The following is an 18864-nucleotide window of genomic DNA, read 5'->3' as shown; positions in this document are numbered from 1 at the left end:
CCCGACCCCCCCCCCCCCATGACTGGCAGTCCCCGTTCCAGAGGAGGGCCCCAAGAAGAGCGCCATGGTGGAGACCCTGCTGCTGGGGTCCCTCTTCGGTCTCTGGTACCTCTTCAACATCTGGTTCAACATGTGGGTGCCGGGAGTGGCCTTGTGTATTCGAGGGGCGTCACTGGTGGGCTGCCTGGCGTGTTATGCAGGCCCATCGCCGGGGGTTGGGAAGCACAGCCTCAGATCAAGGCCTCCCCTGCCCCACCTCCATCCGCTCCACCCCCCAACTGCAGCTACAACAAGCAGGTGCTGAAGACCTTCCCCCACCCGCTGACCATCACCGCCTTCCAATTCTTCATCGGCTCCCTGGTGTCCCTCACCATGTGGACCCTGGGCCTCCACAAGAAGCCCCAGGCCAGCACTGAGAACGTGAGTCGAGGGATGGATACTCAGGGAAGTCGCGCAAGGGACACTGCATGCCTGGCTGCACGGCACGACGTCCTGGCGCCTGCCTGCCCAGCCCATTCAGCATACCAAATGGACCCCCTCTCCCGACTAGAACCCTCTGTCGCTTGCATCGACACCCTCCCACGGCACAGGTCATGGGCGTGTCCCCCCTGGCGGCGGTGCACACACTGGGCAATGCGCTGACCAACATCTCGCTGGGGGCGGTGGCGGTGTCCTTCACACACACCATCAAGGCCCTGGAGCCCTTCTTCTCCGTCCTGCTCTCCGCCATGTTCCTGGGCGAGTCGCCCACCCTGCCCGTGGTCCTGTCCCTCTTCCCCATCATCGGCGGTGTGGCGCTGGCCTCCACCTCCGAGCTCTCTTTCACCTGGGTGGGCTTCCTGGCGGCCATGGGCTCCAACCTCACCTTCCAGTCGCGCAACGTGCTGTCCAAGAAGTTCATGGGCAAGGGTGGGTTGGTGGGTGAAGGGTGGGGTGGCAGGAGGCTGCGTGCCTCCTGAAGAAAGGTCTGGAAGGCGGCCTGGGCCTGGCGTCGATGCTCGGCCGTGACGTGGTGTGATTGGCAGATGGTGCTCATCACCAGTGCGGAATTAAGAAGGGACAATGCGCTCCGGCAGAGCACCTGATGCCGTGCGCCGCAGCAACCCATGGTGCCCCGCTTGTCACACCAACGCACACGTGTGACCCGGCAGGCAAGGGATCTCTGGACAACATCAACCTCTTCTCCATCATCACCATTCTCTCCTTCTTCATCCTGACGCCCATCGCACTACTGCTGGAGGGGGTCACTTTCACCCCCGCCGCCCTTACCGCCGCCGGCGTGCTCAACCACACACTGCTGCTGAAGCGGGCCGTCATCGCCGCCCTCTGCTTCCATGCCTACCAGCAGGTGAGTGGATGAAGGGATAATTCCTGGCACAGACACGGGCATTGTGACATGGGACTTTACTGGAGAGTTGTGCATGGATCGAATGCCACGACATTCTGACGAAGAGGCGATCGATACTCAGGGCACCCTCCACACTCTGATCTCTCGCCGCAAGCGCCGATACATGAGCATCCTCCCCCCTCTTGACCCCTTCCCCACCCTCACCCATGCCCAGGTTTCCTACATGATCCTCCAGCGTGTGTCCCCTGTGACCCACTCCATCGGCAACTGCGTCAAGCGGGTGGTGGTCATCGTGGCCTCGGTGTTTGTCTTCCAGAACCCCGTCACGACACAGAACGCCCTAGGTGAGGGGGGCGGATGGCCGGCAAGGTGGGGCTGAGTACAGGGTTCTGGCACAGGCCCTGCAGGAGGGGTGCCAGGGGCAGCGATTTGTTGCCGCCAAGTTGACGAGAAGCTGCCCTGCACCGAGCACTGCAAGTGCTGAGAGGCAGCTGAGCAAAAATTCACCATCACATGCACCGTGCAGGCACGGCCATTGCGCTGGCGGGCGTGTTTGGGTACTCCCAGGTGAAGCGGCTGAGTGGGAAGCCCAAGGCTGCTTGAGCGGTGAAGTCGACAACTTCTACTTGCAGGGACACCTCCCCACAAAGCAAATGCTCTCTTGCATCGTACCAGAACTCTGAAATTCAACCATTACTGCCTGCCTATCCTGCAATGTGATGGGAACACCCAGATCCGGTGTCATGACATGGACCCCTGGAGGAAGGAGGATTCCATGGGGTTGGCGCGCGACTTCCCGGAACGGATGATGACCCGGTTGCCCAGGGCGGAGCCAGGATGGCCGGCCCTCCCTCGCTCAAACCAGGCAAAGTTTATTCCGAGCGCGCTGGCATGCCCTGCATTGCTTTCGCTCCTATCTAGTGATATCCAGGCGGCATCGAGGAGAGCCACCAGGGACCCGACCTTGGCACCCACTCGCACGCCCACACCCAAGCCTGCGCCCTGCGGTACCTCCGAGCAGAAGTGCACCGCCGAGGAAGCCTTGAGCCAAAGCACTCCCCTTTTGGATATTCGTGCGATCGCTCTCGGCGCCACAGCCCTTGTACCTCCCCGCGCCGCAGTCCAGCATGTCACAGCCGGTCATCTCCCACAACCTGTTCTCGGCGCTTTCCAAGTCGAAGAAGAGCAAGACAAACCCCAAGCAGAAGGTGAAGAAGGTTAAGGAGGTAGAGGCGAAACATGCGGAGCTCGAGAAGGCCATCTTCTCCGCCCCGGCTGTGCCGATGACGAACTGGGCGGACGACTCGGACGAGGATCTGGAACTCCCCGTCACAAGCGGTCTTGGAAGCGATGGCTGGAATGAGGTGAGATGGACCCTCGGGGCATTGCTCGGGCCCGCTGACAGGCGTTGGCTCGGGAGTGGAGGGGCAGGGACCTCCGATGGTCGGTCACCCTTGTCCCTTAAGACGGTGCCCATTTCACTGCAGGCGCCGCGCGGCGCCCAAGCTGCTCGGTATTCACCCTTCCCGGAGGAGCCTGCGGAGGCCGAATCGGAGAGCGAGTACGAAGAGTTCGAGCAGGTGAGCAACTTCACCTGTGTGTTTGTGGGGGCAGGGGTAGGGCAGCAGCAGCATGCCATGGAGCCCTCAGCCTGCAGAGCCCATGACCAGGTTGCCAACGAGAATACAAACCCTGTGCAGGTCGACCATGGCGACATTGAGGCAGAGCTGGGTTTGGAGGTTGCACACAGCGACAGCGAGGAGGAGGAAGAGGAGGAGGGCCAGCCTATGCCGGCCGAGGGGGGGGAAGAGCAGGCGACAGCCAGCCCTGCAGTGTCTGCTGCGCCAGTCGCCCCTCGCCCACCGCAGCAGATCCTCTCCAAGAAGGTGGATGGGGTTGTGTGCGGCGAGAATGGTAGGGACATGACTAACGCTGAGGAGGCTGCAGGTTTGTGATTGACTGCGGTGACCTCTGTCCAAGGCCGCTGTGATGCGCTGTCACCACGGCTGATTCCGAACCCTTGCATGACTCTCACTGAGCCAGCCGCCCGACATTCTCGCCCACAGGAGCTCAAGAAGCAGGAGCTGGCGGAGCTGGATGCTGTGCTGGCGGAGCTGGGGGTCGAAGATATAAGGGCCCCGGAGCCCGCGCCTGCTGCTGGCGACACCACCTCCGCCAAGGCACTCAAGCGTCGCCAAAAGAAGGCACAGAAGGGCCCCGGGACCAACGGCGAGGCTGCTGCGGCGAGCCGGCCAGCGTCACCTGAGGCTTCAGAGGAAGCAGAGGAGGCAGGGGTGAGTGCCCCGTGCTGAGAAGAGCTGTGGTGCAGAAGGGAGCGCCCTGTTGTTTGGCAGGAATAGGAGTCAGCAACAGCAGTAATGACTATCCCATACAGGTCCCCTCACTGCTAATTTGTTGCAAAAATTACTCACACTCCGTTCCACTTCACCCCACACGCAGACTGCTGATGACGGGGCCGAGGCCATCGACCCCGAGGAGGCGCGCAAGCGCGCCGCCGCTGCTGTGGCTGCGAAGAAGCGGAGCTCTGCAACGGCTGCTGCCGCAAAGAAGGCCATCGCAGGTATGAACAGAAGTTTGCCTGCAGGTGGCCCTCAATCTCGAAGCCATTTGTTGTATGAAGTGGGCAGGGCCAGGAGTGGCCGAGGAGCCTGAGGATCAGAGTTGAGTAATTAGCTGACATCTGCTGGCACTCCTGGGTTGCATCTGAAGGCAAACCGGATGACCACTCCCCTCCCCACCCGCGAACCCCATCCTGTGTCTTTAGCTCCCTTGATCCTCCTTCCACAGCTGCGGCCGCATCGGTGGCGAGTGCAAAGGCCAAGGACAAGAAGAAGAAGGACACTTCGCGCTACAACCAAGCCCCCAAGCGGTGACCTGTCTGGTGACTGGCAATGTTCAGCTGCGTCTGGACCCTCTGTCGCTGCCCCCGTGTTTGCCCCTCTGTGGCTGCTTGCCTCCTTGGCAGGATTCTGATCACAGGCCGTCCCCTTGCCTTGTCGATGCTTGGGAAGGAAGTGACGTTTCTACAAACTGAACACAGTGCGTGTGGCTGAACGGGAAACAAAAGGGCTAACACAGGGGTAATATGATACCTGGGGCCCTCTGTGGCACGCCAACGGCCTGAACCTGGCCCAGGGGTGCCAAGGCCATGCCCTGGGTGACCCGCAGATGCTGCTCATCGGTTCAGGGCATAGAGGATGGCCAGCGCAAGCACCAGGAGGGGCAGCACCGCCCTGAGCAGGGCGGTGGACAGACTGGTGGTCCCGGCGGTCGACCCAGCCAGCGTACCATTCTGCTTCTTGGTCTTGACCGGCAGTTCACCACCCTGTGAGACAGGGGAAGGTGTCAGGCCACCATGCACCTCATGGGAGCCAGGCCGCATGCCGAACCAAGTATCTGGAGACATCCACAGCGCAACTACCTGGACACCTCAACACGCTCGGCCACAAAGACTCACCACAAATTCGCCGACATAGTATTCCTTGAGCATGTCCTTGGCGGTCTTGCTGTGGCCAATCTCCTCGAAATCCTCTGTTGCGTCCTTGCCTGGTGCAGGGAAAGGATGGTTTCCAGGTAAGAACCAGATCGAGCCATTGGCCACTCTGACTTGGGAATGAAACGCCTGGCAAACCGAGGCCTCCCACACCGCCCTCTGCACCGGAGTTGGAGACCACGATGTCGTAGCCCCCAGGGTGCTCGTCCAGGAAGTCTGTGACATTGTACACTTTGCCATTGATGGCCATCCAGCAGTCTTTTTCTGTCTGGTGCAGTGACACTTCTGCGAGGTCGAAAGTCTTCGCACCCGGCGCGGTCACTTCAGCCATGGCGGTCGACTTCGTAGTCGCACCGGGCGAGAACGAGGGCAGGAGGTTGTCGGCAGGAATGGAAGGGCCCAAACTCAGCTATATTGCACAAGTTGTCGCCGGTTTGTGGTCCAGGAGGGCGAGGCATTAGTTCGGGCTTTTTATCGTCGACGCTCCAGCGCAAAGTGTGACGTGGCCTGCACCTGCATCGCTGCTGCATTCGCAGACATCGCGGACTTCAGGGAAGCATTGGGCGGCACACGGCACACCCGAGGCGCACGCATCCGTATATTGAGGGAATGGTGCAGGCTTCGCTGCTCGTCGATCCTAGACTGGACGACGTGCGGGCTGCGATCACCGAAGCGCGTGCACAGGTCCGTCACAATCCTGCCAGGCTGTGATCCGCTGCATGCACAGATGCTCGATGAATGAATTGATACTCTCACTCCTGTCGCAGCTCGGTACACTGCGCACCCTTGCCAACGAGCTGCTGGACGTGCTGGCTAGCCCAGGCAAAGATCGTCAGACCTCCATCAAACAGATCATTTCGAGAGGCACTGAAAGCATCTCTACCCTCAAACGTCTCACGAAGACTCTGAGCCCTGCATTGGATGCTTCCAGCCGCGCGCCTGACGGACCGGCATCGGCTAGCCTGCTAGGTATTGGGTGGGTCGTGGTGGTGTTCTGAGCGGCTATGACTGTGACGCAGGGCAGCTCTTCACTCCACCATCAATGCTGCCCCTGCAGACCGGGCCTGGGCACTGCATTCAGGCGAGGAGCTCAAGGACGAGCAGGTCGAAGAGGAGGTGCACCCCGCAGCAGAGTACCCGTCCCGCCCGGGCAAGAATCTGTCGGAAGTGTTGGACAACCTGAGAGCCCTGGCCTACCTCGGCATCCGTGCCGACGCGCTGTCCGTCACCGGGAGTCACTGCGAGCCTGATCAGGCCAGGCGCGTCCGCCTCTCCATGCCTGGCACCTTTGTGGCCCTGCTGGGCCTCCCCACGCCGGGCGGCACGGCCCCGATCTGGGCGACAATCGTTGGGCACGAGGAGGCTCAGGGCGCCCTCCGACGCCCCTGGGCTGGCTCTCGGCACGCCGTGTTCCGGGCCTTCACCCAGCTGGCAAACGGCACGGTCTTGCACGAGCTTCGGACAGGCTCAGCAGGGGTTGCGCCTGCGGAGACAGCAATTCCCACCGCCCTAGAAACCGTCGTCCTCTGGCTGGCCAGCTACTCGGTGAGCTTGGGCAGGGACGGTGGGCTTGTCCGACAGCCGCCGGCAGCATTCCTGTTCAGAGCACGCGAGTGTGCCTGCCTCGCGCTGAATCGAGTCCCAACGCATCACCCCGCACGCATGCAGGATCTCTTCAGCCGCCCCGCGACCTCCACGAGGCGCCTGCTGCAGAGGGATGCCGCCAGCGGGGCCCTCTTGCCCCCCCTCCTGCGCCCACACACGCTGAGCTGGCACAGGCTGGGCCTGGCAGCCATGGATCCCTCCCAGCGCACCGCCGAGCACGCCTCTCAGTCGCTGGCCCCAATACTCCCAGCTGATTGAGGGGCGTGAATAAGGCCAGGCCAGCCATACGGCGACACGTGGAGCTCTGGTCTCCACCATGAGGCAACATGGTACTAGGGAGAGCGCCTGAGGAATCAGGGCTGCGCATGCGGGCGATCCTCACCCTCCTCGCCGCTCTGCGAGCCCGCCTCTCCTCCGGGTGCTGGCAGCCCTGCTCCAGGCACCAGCAACCCATCCTCTGGCGGCCCCACTGCGCCCAGTTGCTCGGTCCCCCCCGACGAGGATGCGGCGGTCCCGGACCAGCGCAAGAGGCGGCTGCCCCCCTGGCCGGCGCGGTTGAGCGAGCTCCATCGCGCCAGCTGCGCCCGCAGCTCAGTGACCAGGCCGTCGGCGTCACCCCTGGGGCCGGCCGGATCCAGCAACCGCGTCAGGCCCTCCAGAGCCGCAGCGGGGTTGCCCCCCGTGGCCTGGCCCGCCCGCACTGTGGTCCGCACGCCCTCGAGCCGGGTCTGCAGGTCCTGCAGAGCATCGGTGGCGAGCAGCAGGGCCGCCACTGCCGCCTCAAACTCCGTGGCAGCGTTGTGGCTGGCCACCGAGCCCAGCCCTGCATGTGTGTGTACAGGAGGGAGGAGATGGCGGAGTTGGAACGGTGGCTGCAAAGACGATGGCGCGGCATTTGTACTGCACAAGGTCTAGCACGCCAGGCTCCAGAGGTCCTGCATCCTGCTCAGAACGCAGCCCTGCAGTCCCTACTCCACCACGCGAATCGACCCTCACGTGACCTTCAAATCCCCATGCACTCTGTAAGCTCTCCACACAAGCGCACTGCTCCCCCCTGCGCAGCCGGGCCGCTCACCCGCGCATGCCGCCTGGCCCAGCGCGGCGCGCAGGGCCCCCGCCGTGAAGCCGGCGGCGCCGCGCGCCAGCGCCGCCTCGGCCTCGTTCAGGTCTGCGGGCTTCAAGGCGGGCAGGCCGTGGGATCGCGCCAGCTGCACCTGCGCGTTGTCGCCGGACAGCAGGACCACGGGCATGGAGGCGGGGCGGGGCGGCGCGGCGGCCGCCCCCGGCCCCCGGATCTCGTTCTGGAAGTAGAGCGCCACCTCCACGATGCGGTGGTCGGTGCGCTGCCCCTTGGTTGCCACGGCGGTGCTGCGTGAGCCGGTGACCTCGGCCCCGGCCTCCACTAGCAGGCCCTCGCCCTCGTGGGCGCCCAAAACCGTGAGGATGTCCAGCCCTGAGCGCAGGGTGTCGTGGGTGGGACAGGGGTGAGGTCAGCGCCGACAAGGGGCTGGGGACGGTCAGCTTGTGAGGGTTGTCAAATTCAGCATGCCAGGGCCGCATGCTGCGTAAGGGTGCAGAGCATGCCGGCCACAGGCTAGCAAGCCAGGCCGCAGGTCGGTGGACGCCAACCACACGCCACGCTCCAAGCGTACCCGCTGGGCCGTACGTGTCCAGGCCCTTGGAGAAGAAGCGACGCACGGTGAGGCCGAAGCCGGCATCGCCCTTGAGCCCATCCAGCTGCTTCACCACCGAGTCTGTCACCACGATGAACACCTGTGGAAAGGGGGAATGGTTCAAGAAGCATTGAAGGCAATCCGCTTTCAAACTGGGGTGCTGGAAATGACCGTCACCCATGCTCAGGTGGGTGTTACTGGGAGGGGGGGTGCCCTCCATTCTACCTCACTAGATTCCCACACCCTCCATCTATCACAAGCTCCCCCTGCCTGTCCATACCCACCTGCTCATTGGAGGGCAGAGTGCGCCCAAACTGGCCCCGCTCTGTCAGCTCTGCCAGTCGCTCCAGGGTGAGCCAGCAGGGCGGGACCGCGCTGCGTCTGGCGCCCAGCATGGCCAGCAGGGCCGAGGTGTCCGGGAAGAGGAGGAGCGGGGCGGAGGAGGCGTGGTGGGGATGGGGCGACGGCGACTTGTCCCCAGCGTTGAGGGGTGGGGCCGGGGCCGGGACCTCATTCGCGTTGCCTTCCCCGCCCCGCGGCCCCTGCCACTGCAGCTTGGCGCTGCGTAGGACGGCGGCCTCAGCGGGGAGCTCGAACTGGCTGACCAGCCAGGGTAGTCGCACGTGGCAGGGGTGGACCAGGAAGCGCAACTTGTTGCGCGACGGGGGAGGGCCCCTCGAGGGCCGGCGGGGGCCGGGCCGGTCGCCGGCCGAGGCTGCCAGGTAGGAGGGCACGTGGGGCAGGGCAGGGGTCGACCCAGGGTCAAGTCCCTCGGGGATGTCCGCCAGGAGGCCCCGCTCCGCATGCTGTGCCTCCAGGTACTGCATTGGTGGCGAAGGTTTGTGTGGGACTGAGCCATGCCCTTGCAAGGCGGTCGTGACCCACCAACGACTCCCACTCTTTGCCAAGCTGGGCGCCGGCTCAATGAGCCAGCTGACACACACCACACCCACCTGCCCGAGGTCGGTCAGGGAGATGCGATTCCATTCCAGGCGCAGCCACAGGGGCTTGGCTGGGGGCGGCTGCGTGCTCTGCACGCTGTCCATTAGCGCCCGGGCCCCCACCATTGTGAGCTGGTTGTGGGATAGGTGTATCTGCATTTGCAGGGGGAAGAAGGGATAAGGCAGGAGAGCAGGATGGTCAGCAGGGTGTCACAGCTCATTGAAGCTATGGTTTGGGCCGCAGCGATGGACTGAAATGCTCACTCCTCGGCCTGTCGTGGGCCGGTGCGCCCTCTGCTGCCAGGGCCAGGTTGGCATGTTTCCTTGTTACGCGTCGCAGCCCTCCCCTGTTCCCAAACGTCCCCCATGCAATCCCCTGACCACTCTACTCGGCTCACACAAGCCCCGCCCCACCTCCTCCAGGCCAAGATGAAGGATCCCAGCCACGGCCACCGCTCCCCTGTCCCCGCACTTATTGTCAAACAGCCACAGCTTCCGCACAGCTGCCCGCGAGCGGTGAGCCAGGCACCAGGCCGCCACGCGAGCGACCTCCTCGTCCCCCAGCTCCAGGCGCTCCAGGCGGAGCGAGAGGGGCGTGGGCGGGGCAGGGCCGGCCGTCGCAGCCTCGCCAGCCTCGCTGGGCGCACCCCTGAGCCACAGGTCCGCAAGCTCCGCAGCCAGGGTCTCGGCCGACCAGGAGCCTGCGCCCTCGCCGCTCCCCGAGGCTTCGGCCACGTGGGTCTGCACAGAGCGCGGCCCGGCGTCCGACTGCCAGACAGACAGGAAGTCGGCCAGGCCCTCCAGGAAGGAGGGGAGCAGGAAGGGAGCGTCTGGGTGAGGCGTCACGGTGACCAGCCCCCCGGCATCCTCCTCCCAGACCACGGCATGGGCGCCCCTGCCGTGCACGGCTGCCGAGTCGGCGACGCTGCGATGCAGTGGGGAGGGGGAAAAGCGGGCCTTGCCCCCCCTCCTCGACTTGGGCGTGCTGTCACGGTGGTCAGCCGTGGTCCTGGTGGCTGCTGGGGTGTAGGAGCTGCCTGGTGGAGGAGCACGTGGGGGGGTGGGGGCCGTCCCTGCCAGCCCCTCTTCCACGCCCATTCCTGCCACTAGTCCCACGCCCACGAGCCGCCCTCCCCTGTGTGGCGGTGGTAAATACTCAGATGGAGGCATGAAGAGACGATGTGGGCATGGTGACAACAAGATAGGATCGAGCACCCCGCTCACCCCAATTCGTCCTCCATGTGGAGTGGTGACCATGGGGTGGGGAGCCACTGACATTCGTCAGCACACCGTCTTCATCCTCTGCGTCTTGATCCCCGTAAAGCTACGGAACTCATGGTTATACAGTTGTATGGTGCAGATCAAGCAAAAGCTTCCGGCTCGATGGTTCGAATGAACCCCTGCACAGAGAGATCTCGCGTCAGGGCGCGGAATCATGGACCTGTTCTCAGGACTTTAAAGTTGGGAAGTTGTCCCAGATCTGGGTCACCACATCACCCATCGGGTTCGGGTCGAGGTCACATAGGTGTCTTAGATCCCACAAGGAGCTGCGCGGCCTCTCGCTCACAAGCGTGTGGTGGTCGGGAGACAGTCGTCGGAAGGAGGGGCGTTGGGACTGGCCATGCAGTCTCTGCGCACCTGGTTCGGGGGGTCGGCTACCGATACAGAACCCCCAGCATCAGTTTTGGCAGAGTGGAATGCGTACAGCGCCACTCCCAGCTCATCCCGAGCCACCGACCGGCTTCTCACCTCCGCTGAAGAGGGAGCGGCAGGGGTGACCAAGTTCGTGACCGAGGCGGTGGGCGTCTTCAACACCCGCGTATCTGGAGCAGCCAGGGATGTGACTACGACAGTCCAGAGCGTCCAGTTGTGAGTCTCGTGACAATGTGGAGTGGAGTGAGGCGACGATATTGAGAAGAGCGTTCACACCCTGGGTGTTTGAGTCTCCTCACACACTATGCTACCCCACTTCAAATGATGACATCAGCTTACACTTCTCGCCAGCCTGCTGCTGGGATTCAGGACTACTCTCACAGGAGCCTGTCACACGCACCTTACCACAACCCATCGACCCATTCCCCGCAGCATACCGAGCGCCGCTCAATGGACATACTTTGCGGTGTTTGCTGGCACAGGCGTCATGTTCCTGCTGGCGTCGCTGTTCGTCTTCCTCCCCCTCATCATCCTGTCGCCCTCCAAGTTCGCGCTCACTTTCAGCCTCGGCTCAGGCCTCATCCTCGCCTCGCTGGGGGCCCTGAAGGGCTGGCGCCAGATGGCGGGGCACATGACGGCAAAGGAGCGCCTGCCATTCACTGCTGGTGTGCTGGAGGGAAGCGGTGTGCGGGACGCCCTGCACGTCAAGCTCTGGGAGCACAATCATGTGTTTTGGGTGGTCATGATTGCCGACGCTGAAGCACGCTGGGGTGTGGAGTCGAGGAGCCACGCCCTCACAGCTCACCCCGGGTGCCACCCACTCTCACACAGCATACCTCGGGAGCCTGGTTGGGACCATCTATGCTGCTGTGGTCATGCACAGCTACGTCTTTTCCATCATCTTCTGCGTGACTCAGGTGCACCGCGGGCCGTGGGACATATGTCAAGGTACTGCGGTGCGGCTCTTGTCGTGTTGTGCGATGACCGCTGTACCCGACAACTCAATACTGAGCCTGCTTTCCATGTTGCTCCCTGCACAGATCATCACCTTGCTCTACTACCTGGCCTCCTACTTCCCTGGCGGAGCCACGGGGGTGCAGTACCTTGTGGGTGGGATGGGGAAGGGGGTGTTCTCCCTCGGGGCCGCGGCGGCCCGTTCTGCATTTTCGCGATGATCCTTACTTGTACACAGTGTCAACTTTTCAAAGAGATTGCATTGCCATCGCAAAGCCATTCATTCAAGGAAGGGGGTGGGGGTTCGAGCATGGTCAGCACACTGTCGAGCAAGGAGTACACAAGGATGGGCGGCAGCTACGCCTTGCGCAGGCCGGCAACAGCCTTCTCCACCTGGGGCACAACCACCTGCGCTATGCGAGGCCGGCCGAAGCGTACAATCAGAATCCCAATCTTCAGAGTGTACGCCATGAGCCCCTCGACCTTGCCCTCCGACAGGGCGTAGAGGGCGTCGTCCTCCTTTCGTAGGATGAAGAGCTCCGTGCCGCCGACGGTCAGGGCCTCGCGCACAGCGTCCGCTGTCATGACTGCCTGGAGCTCTTTCGCTGCGTCTGTGGCTTCTCCATTCCCAGACGCATCCAGGAGCAGATCCTGAGCATTTCCAAAGGCACACTGGACCCTCCCATTGACCTGGATCAGTCCGTAGCCCAAGATCACGTCTTCTATCAACAAGCTGCGAAGCCCATCGTCCCAGCTCTCAGCAGCCATTCTGTATTGTGGAGAGATCTTTTGGTCGATGCCATGGACCTCCAGATGCATGGCACAAGATTTCTTTTTATTGGGTATGGTTGGGTTTCACCCTTCGTGGCAGGGAACCAAGCGCGCGCAACCTCCTTCGAAATTTGCTCTCGATGCTGCTCACGACCACAGCTTCCCGTCTGTTTCGTGCAACTCCACATCATAGCGCAGACAGAAATCTGATGCGCGATAGTTTAGTGGTTCTTTGATTGTAAAGATAAATCCTATCGGGGCCCCCCTCCAAACCCTGACCTTCACAATCTGTACAGCCGAAGATGTCTCACTGCCGTGCCCTGCCAACGCACTGCAGAGCCGCGCAATTTTCTCCGCAGTCCTGCGCATCCAGACATTCATCAGTCAAGAGTATTAGTCTGAGGTCTGTGGCCCTGCGTTCGTCTTCGAGGGTAGCACCTCGACGGTCACACGCGTTCCGTGTTCAAGCAAATGAACTGAATCGCTGGTAAGGCGTGATGCAGTGCGACCATGTCATCCCCATGTAACTGTATCATGTGCCTCTAAACCGACTCATATGAGGTACTCGGCCCACCTCGGACCTCCAGGGCGGACAAGGGTGGGATGGACGACGACTGTGCGCACGACTACTTCGACAGGTGAGGGTTCTGAGCACGGGGGAGCAGTTTGGCACCTGGACGCGCACATCCCTTTGCCATGCTGCTGTCTGGGACGTGTGTGGGGGGTCGTTGGTCTAAAATCCGTCATCCTGCATGGCATACGGTAGGGTCTCACTGCCATCCCATGGTGCAGGACCACGGCGGCGGTCGTAATGCGGGTACTCACAGCCCAGGCAACCAAGCGTGTGCTGCATCAGCTGCAGGAGTCTGACCTCATCATCGCACAGTGGCTCAACCACTTTTGCGCAGAGCACCCTCCCCTGGATGGCAATAAGGTGAGGGCTTTGGTGTGGGAAGGGAGGTGGCTGTGTCTGGGACGGCAGCAGGGTGGGACCTGCCAGGGTCCTTGTTATTCAACCAGGCGTGCACCAGCCAGCCCATTTGCCCCTTGCCCCCGGTGATCTGCCCTTGTCGGGGGGGCCCCGGGCTGGTGGCCACAATCCATTTGCTGATTCAGAAGTTTTGACTGTTCACACGGTGCCCATGTGTTACTCTGGTCTTACCACCATCTGAACCCCTGCCCGCAGTTCATTCTGTCGCTGCTGTCCATGAAGGGCACCACTGTGGATGAGGCGGCATTTGGGGTGACTCACCACATCAACCCCCAGAACATAGCCCACCGCATACTCATGGTGAGCGGCATGGACTCTGGGCGTGGGATGTCATGCGGCATGCAAGCTCCCCCCCGGCCCTGCCAGGCCAAAACCGCCTTGGGTTTGTTATTGCATTCACCCTCGCCACACCGCCGGTCCAACCCCCCCCCCCCACCCCGCCCCTCCCCCAGACCCGTGAGGACATGGCTCTCAACATGGCCCAGGGCCTGTCAAAGTATGCCACCCAGGAGAATGGCATGGTGCTGCGGCGGCACTTGGAGAACACGACGTACTTGAGCGGCGGGCACGACACCGCCTACAAGAGCCGCCGGGGGTACCACCGGCCCCGCCCCTGAATGGGGCAGAGCCAGCAGTCTGACGGATCCCCTGCCGTGCAGTGAGTGATCTCGGTCCTGGGACAGCACCTGCTCTGTCCCGCCACGCCCCCGTTCCCTGACGCAGGGGAGCAGGTGGCCCCTGCAGGCCCTGCCCCGCTCGTGCCCGGCTAGCCTCGACGCCGAGCTCTGTACCATTGTCGCTGTGTCTGCGCTTAGATGTTTGCTTAGGCCCGAAACTCTGCAGCACCCCACCTGTGTACCCTCCCCTTGACGAGACGATCATGCCTGATACGAATTCAGACCCCGTAATAAGCCTGCCTGCCGCGCCGCTCCCCAGGCTACTCACACTGCTATTCCCCCGTGTACCTGTCACGGCCCCCCCACCCATACGCCTCAGCCGATCGCCCCTTTAATGTAACACAATCACACTTGAAGGGGTTGGAGGCCTGGGTGCCCATCGCAGAGCTTGTGGCGTGTGTGCTGAGGTGCATGTCACTGCCAGCTCAAGTCCTCAAAGCCCCACTGCGTAGGATCGGCCGTTTGGGTTGTGGATGGCTCCCCTCAGGGCGCCGCAGGACACCGACCATTCGTACCAGACCTTGTGGTTGCCGTCGCACCTCCACATGTCCACCCTGATCTCAGACCCTGTGGAGCACAGTACAGGCAGTGAGGGCAGATTGGCACAGCGATCGCCGATGCCACAGGGCACATCCGATGCATCGGACCCCTGCCGCATCCACCCACCCTGCCGCCACCCACCCTGCGACACGACAAATGGCTCCTTGATGGGGAAGTAGATGGGGAACCAGCTGAACATCTTCGGCGTGAGTGTGGAGGGCCGGATGCTGAGGTGGACGTCCTTGTATAGCTTCGCGTCAAAGTATCCAGCCAGCCCGTGACACACTGCGGGGATGGATGGGGGAGGGGGGAAGCTGGGGCACAAGCATGCTCTGAGCCCCGATTGACGTGCACGTCTGAGCCCCCGACTCAGCCTGCATAAGGATGTATGCTTCACAACACCCCGAGTGCTTAGGCCTGCTTTTGACCTTACTTGCGAATCCTGCCCAGCAAATTCAGTCCAGGGCCCCGCTTCTCAGGAGCCCTTTTGGTCCTGGCAATCTCACCTGTTGTGCCGGGTGGGGCAGCCTTGAACACGAGGCTGATGCTGCGCCTGTTGTCTGGCGGCTGCTGTCCCGGATGCTCAAATGTGAAGACCGCCTGCGTGGAGAGGGGAACAGGTTAGGCCGGAACAGCACAACCTTGACTCTACTGAGGAGTGCAGCGGGGTAAGCAAAGACACAAATGGGTGAGACGTGATGCAGCAGGACTGGGTGGCCTGACAGCCTGGTGTCAGGCCCCAAACACTCAGGCATCTTGCCTGAGGCTCTGCCAGCGTATGGAATCGGTGGAACTTCACGACAAACGGCGTCTCGAAGTGCTCTGTGTCTCGGTAGGCCTGCGTCAAAAAATGAGAGGAAGGGGTGAATAGATCGTCTAACCGCAAGGCCACCAGTAGAGACACACGCAGCGGCCAGGTCAGCCATGCACCCTGACGGCCCAGTCTGCGGAGCTGTGAATCCCCATCTGGGACAGATGGTCCACAAGATCATTAAAATCTCAAGGCAGCCCTGTTGCCCTGCAGGTGTACGACTGCCAAACAGAAGACATGCCTCACCGCAACATCAGTCCACAGCTTGTGGGTGGTGACCGGGTGGAGAAAGGAGGTGTAGGAGCTGGGGATGGAGATTCCGCCTGGTTTCAGGAAGCGCATGGCACCGTCCAGGCACTCTGGCGACAGCTCGTTGTCGCCAAAGGAGCCCAGCAGCTCGCTGACAAGGATGTCAGCCGGCTCGGACGCCTGCCACTCCCGCATGTCTGCCGGGACGAGGGTCACCTTGCCCTGCCATCTGGGGTGGACAAAGGGTATGGTGTGAGAAAGCTCGCTGAGGCTTCTCAACGTCGGCATTGGCAAGCTAGGTGAGCAATACTTGGGTATGTTGGAAGGAATAATGAATCTTCCGAGCGCTGAAGCAGGCAAATGATGCAGAGCCAGAGATGAGTGTGCACTTTCCTGACAGTGGCTCCGAGCGGCTTTGAGCAGGCCAGGTGCCCTATCCCTGTGCATGACCCCATGTCAGTCCCCCCACATCCCATCCCGCCGCACTCTGTTTCGACTCTGTGGCTCAGGGTGACGATGGCGTTGGGGTTTTTCTCCACGGCATACATACGCACGGCACGCTTTGCACGCTGCGCCGCAGCCAGGCACGCCGCCACGATGGGTCCGCGCCCGGCTCCCACCACCATCACAACCTGGGAGGGCGAGACACGCACGTGCGTCAATCTGTGCACTCGAAGATAGGCCCTCAGCGGCCGGGCTCGCCAGGCTGAAGTGCAGCGGCCACCCACTTCCATGCCCCTCTCGACCCCTGTGTTTCATCTGTGCACTCACCGTGGCGGTGCCCTCCTCACTCCCTGCTGGCACTCGGTCTAGGAGCGCACAATACACAGCTTCCTCGTAGGTGTTGTACTTGGTGGCATCCCGCTCGAACACCTCATATGTCTGGCTCTCCAGGTTGTCCTGCAGCGGCTGCAGTGGAGACTGCAGCCAGGAAGCAGTGAAGGGAAGATGCGTTTTGAGTGGTGGAGTGCCACCATGGACCTGCCAGTCTGCACACCCTGAGCAGATTCCGGGGAAGCAAGGGGGATTCGTGTGCATGAGTGGAGCTCATGGGTGGGGCACAGCCCCTTGGCTGAGCCCCGCACACCATATGCATCCCTCCTACTTGGAGGAAGTCGCGGTACGCCAGCTCTGCAGGCTGCTGCTCAGCTGCTATTTCCCCCTTCCTGAACAGGAAGGACAGGTACTCCCAGTATGGCCGCAGTGGGTTGCTGGGAAGCTTCAAGCCAGCATCAGATTCATCGCCTCCCGGGGGCGTATGGCGGGGGGCACCTCGCAGCACGACCTGTTGGGAGCAGTGGGAGGCATGCTGTGCGCCTGCATGTGACTGCAGTGGCCTGGCCTTGAGGGAGCCAGGCGCAGCACACCCTTGGCCGGGAATGTTCACCCAAAAACCCCACCTGCACCCCCAGCTTGAGCATGGATGTGAGGAAGGCCTGATGCTTCTTGGGCAGCACAGGGTACCCACGCTTGTTGGTGGTGAAAGCGTGTGTAGGCACGACGATTGCCCTGCAACAGTGATGGGGAAAGGGGTGAGCACCCAGGCCCTCACGTTTCTGTTATACCCCAGGCAGGCAGGCCGGGGCGGCTGAGCAACTCGCATTGTCCGGCCTGCTACTTACAGCCCCGATACCATCGCACCAAACACCGGCCCCTGCAGCCAGGTGTGAAGAGCGGGACCCTTCATCCCCTGCCATCCCTGCACCCTGTCACATTCCCGAGACCTGTCCCTCCAAAAACCCACTGCCGGAAGACAAGCCTCACTTGACGTTCTCCCCGCTCCATCTGGCCAGGCTGGCTTCCGACGGCAGCTGCGCCCCCACTTCCAGCACAGCCCCCAGTCGGGTGCTGTGGGCGCAGGCAAAGCGGAGAGTGTTCCACTCCTCCCACGCGTCCTCGGGCCCACCCAGCCTGACCCTGACCCAGAGGGCCATGCCCGTCAGGGTGAGCAGGGCCTGGTTCAGGATGCGGGCCTGGTTGGGGCCTCCAGCCCCTGGCAGGATGCAGGCCTGCAGGGACAGGTGGGCCGCCCAGTGCAGCTCCTGGCGCAGGGCAGCCTCGCTCTGGGAGCGCAGGGCGGTGTCCTGGGGCGCGTCGGGGTTGATCCAGGGGCTCGTGCTGCCCACCACCTGCCCGCTCCATTGGCTGGCCGTGAGGAGGAGGTCGGAGCGCGTGAAGGCACCGGGGTAGTCTGGACCTCTTCGGAACCGGGGATGCACCAGGGGGGCCAGGACAAAGTCGAAGCCGCAGAGCAGCGAGCGCTGCATGGTGGGAGGTGCAGTACGGCTGCGTTCTTGGGCTCCGGGGTATTACGACGGGAGGCGTCCTCCAGGGCAAGCGTATACGGGGCACCCTTCAGCAAGTGCCTAAGATCCTCCCCGAATCTGCCATCGGATCGTTCCTGCCCACCTGCAGCGTGTCGACTATGTCGCATGCAAAGGCCACTTCCACGCCGCAGAATCGGGCATCGCCGCAATCGGTGCGACTTCCCAGCGGCATGCTGGTCTGGTTGATATGTTAATCCTCCACTTATCAACACCTCCTTGAGGGATCAAGCCTATTGTAAAGGCTGAGCAGGCCTGTCCATAATGGACTTCGCGCCTTGGCCGGACCCCACGTGGGAAATTCGACCGCCATGGGTCAGGTCCATGCGAGAGCATGTCGTGGACGCCCTCACACACGAGCACATGCTGTGATTTCAAACAATAAATGATTTTTCTATCCGCTCAGTCTAGCGATGCATGAGTGTCTTGATTGCCAGATCGTTTGGCCACCCGTCGACTCGACCGAACCGGCAGTCACACCGATCGAGAGCTCTCCGATGCCACGCTCATGCCCGAGCCGATACATCCAAAAGGATTATTGACATGGTTGAGGCTCATCTGACTTCAGTGATGCAGGCATGAGGTCAAAGTGATCGACGACCGGACGTTTACCTTCACGACCGGAAGCTGGCTAGGGGACGCGCCATGACCGGTGAGGAACGCGAGGTTTTGCCAGACAGGAGGCTACTCTGCCAATTGAATTTACATGCTGAGGTACCATGGTGGTGCAGAACAAAGGATCGCGGCCCGACCCAAAGGGACTTGGGGCCCCAGCGACGATTCTCGACTGATGCAGTGAGTGTGGGTCAAACT

The 18864-nt window shown here is 62.3% G+C and overlaps 9 protein-coding genes across 9 annotated transcripts in view; 5 read left to right on the top strand and 4 right to left on the bottom strand.

The window, feature by feature from the left end:
- F751_6958 (Phosphoenolpyruvate/phosphate translocator 2, chloroplastic) overlaps nt 1-1951 on the top strand; it is a gene marked incomplete at both ends in the record, with an annotated part of 3129 nt that extends 1178 nt beyond the window's left edge. The window contains 6 exons of the mRNA XM_011402902.1: nt 30-132; nt 285-420; nt 591-909; nt 1152-1348; nt 1563-1692; nt 1875-1951. Of these exons, the coding sequence (XP_011401204.1) occupies nt 30-132; nt 285-420; nt 591-909; nt 1152-1348; nt 1563-1692; nt 1875-1951 (962 nt within the window). The remainder of the gene's footprint in view (nt 1-29; nt 133-284; nt 421-590; nt 910-1151; nt 1349-1562; nt 1693-1874) is intronic.
- A 524-nt stretch (nt 1952-2475) lies between these two features.
- Nucleotides 2476-4242, top strand: F751_6957 (hypothetical protein; the record flags this gene model as incomplete). The annotated part of the gene is made up of 6 exons (XM_011402901.1): nt 2476-2712; nt 2836-2928; nt 3049-3234; nt 3415-3642; nt 3809-3929; nt 4157-4242. 6 exons carry the CDS (start codon nt 2476-2478, stop codon nt 4240-4242), a joined length of 951 nt encoding a protein of 316 aa, XP_011401203.1.
- Nucleotides 4243-4544: 302 nt separating this feature from the next.
- F751_6956 (Cytochrome b5) lies at nt 4545-5193 on the bottom strand (the record flags this gene model as incomplete). Its single annotated transcript, XM_011402900.1, has 3 exons — nt 4545-4694; nt 4827-4915; nt 5016-5193. 3 exons carry the CDS (start codon nt 5191-5193, stop codon nt 4545-4547), a joined length of 417 nt encoding a protein of 138 aa, XP_011401202.1.
- A 278-nt stretch (nt 5194-5471) lies between these two features.
- F751_6955 (hypothetical protein) lies at nt 5472-6725 on the top strand (the record flags this gene model as incomplete). The annotated part of the gene is made up of 3 exons (XM_011402899.1): nt 5472-5538; nt 5920-6407; nt 6531-6725. 3 exons carry the CDS (start codon nt 5472-5474, stop codon nt 6723-6725), a joined length of 750 nt encoding a protein of 249 aa, XP_011401201.1.
- A 95-nt stretch (nt 6726-6820) lies between these two features.
- Nucleotides 6821-10322, bottom strand: F751_6954 (hypothetical protein; the record flags this gene model as incomplete). The annotated part of the gene is made up of 8 exons (XM_011402898.1): nt 6821-7290; nt 7543-7681; nt 7787-7920; nt 8120-8240; nt 8425-8961; nt 9094-9234; nt 9496-10006; nt 10306-10322. The coding sequence occupies 8 exons, from the start codon at nt 10320-10322 to the stop codon at nt 6821-6823; spliced, it is 2070 nt and encodes a 689-aa protein (XP_011401200.1).
- A 380-nt stretch (nt 10323-10702) lies between these two features.
- Nucleotides 10703-11909, top strand: F751_6953 (hypothetical protein; the record flags this gene model as incomplete). Its single annotated transcript, XM_011402897.1, has 4 exons — nt 10703-10950; nt 11167-11504; nt 11566-11651; nt 11775-11909. 4 exons carry the CDS (start codon nt 10703-10705, stop codon nt 11907-11909), a joined length of 807 nt encoding a protein of 268 aa, XP_011401199.1.
- Nucleotides 11910-12045: 136 nt separating this feature from the next.
- On the bottom strand, nt 12046-12273 carry F751_6952 (hypothetical protein; the record flags this gene model as incomplete). The annotated part of the gene is made up of 1 exon (XM_011402896.1): nt 12046-12273. The coding sequence occupies one exon, from the start codon at nt 12271-12273 to the stop codon at nt 12046-12048; it is 228 nt and encodes a 75-aa protein (XP_011401198.1).
- Nucleotides 12274-13270: 997 nt separating this feature from the next.
- Nucleotides 13271-14067, top strand: F751_6951 (hypothetical protein; the record flags this gene model as incomplete). The annotated part of the gene is made up of 3 exons (XM_011402895.1): nt 13271-13393; nt 13646-13750; nt 13903-14067. The coding sequence occupies 3 exons, from the start codon at nt 13271-13273 to the stop codon at nt 14065-14067; spliced, it is 393 nt and encodes a 130-aa protein (XP_011401197.1).
- A 493-nt stretch (nt 14068-14560) lies between these two features.
- On the bottom strand, nt 14561-18226 carry F751_6950 (Protein arginine N-methyltransferase 1.5; the record flags this gene model as incomplete). The annotated part of the gene is made up of 11 exons (XM_011402894.1): nt 14561-14694; nt 14809-14952; nt 15174-15267; nt 15413-15505; nt 15725-15956; nt 16214-16359; nt 16499-16648; nt 16833-17012; nt 17128-17236; nt 17492-17988; nt 18137-18226. 11 exons carry the CDS (start codon nt 18224-18226, stop codon nt 14561-14563), a joined length of 1869 nt encoding a protein of 622 aa, XP_011401196.1.
- Between the last annotated feature and the right edge of the window lie 638 nt (nt 18227-18864).

The sequence above is a fragment of the Auxenochlorella protothecoides genome (genome assembly GCF_000733215.1).
Source record: "Auxenochlorella protothecoides strain 0710 unplaced genomic scaffold scaffold99, whole genome shotgun sequence".
Taxonomy (NCBI): Eukaryota; Viridiplantae; Chlorophyta; class Trebouxiophyceae; order Chlorellales; family Chlorellaceae; genus Auxenochlorella; species Auxenochlorella protothecoides.
This window is presented reverse-complemented; position numbering and strand designations above follow the sequence as displayed.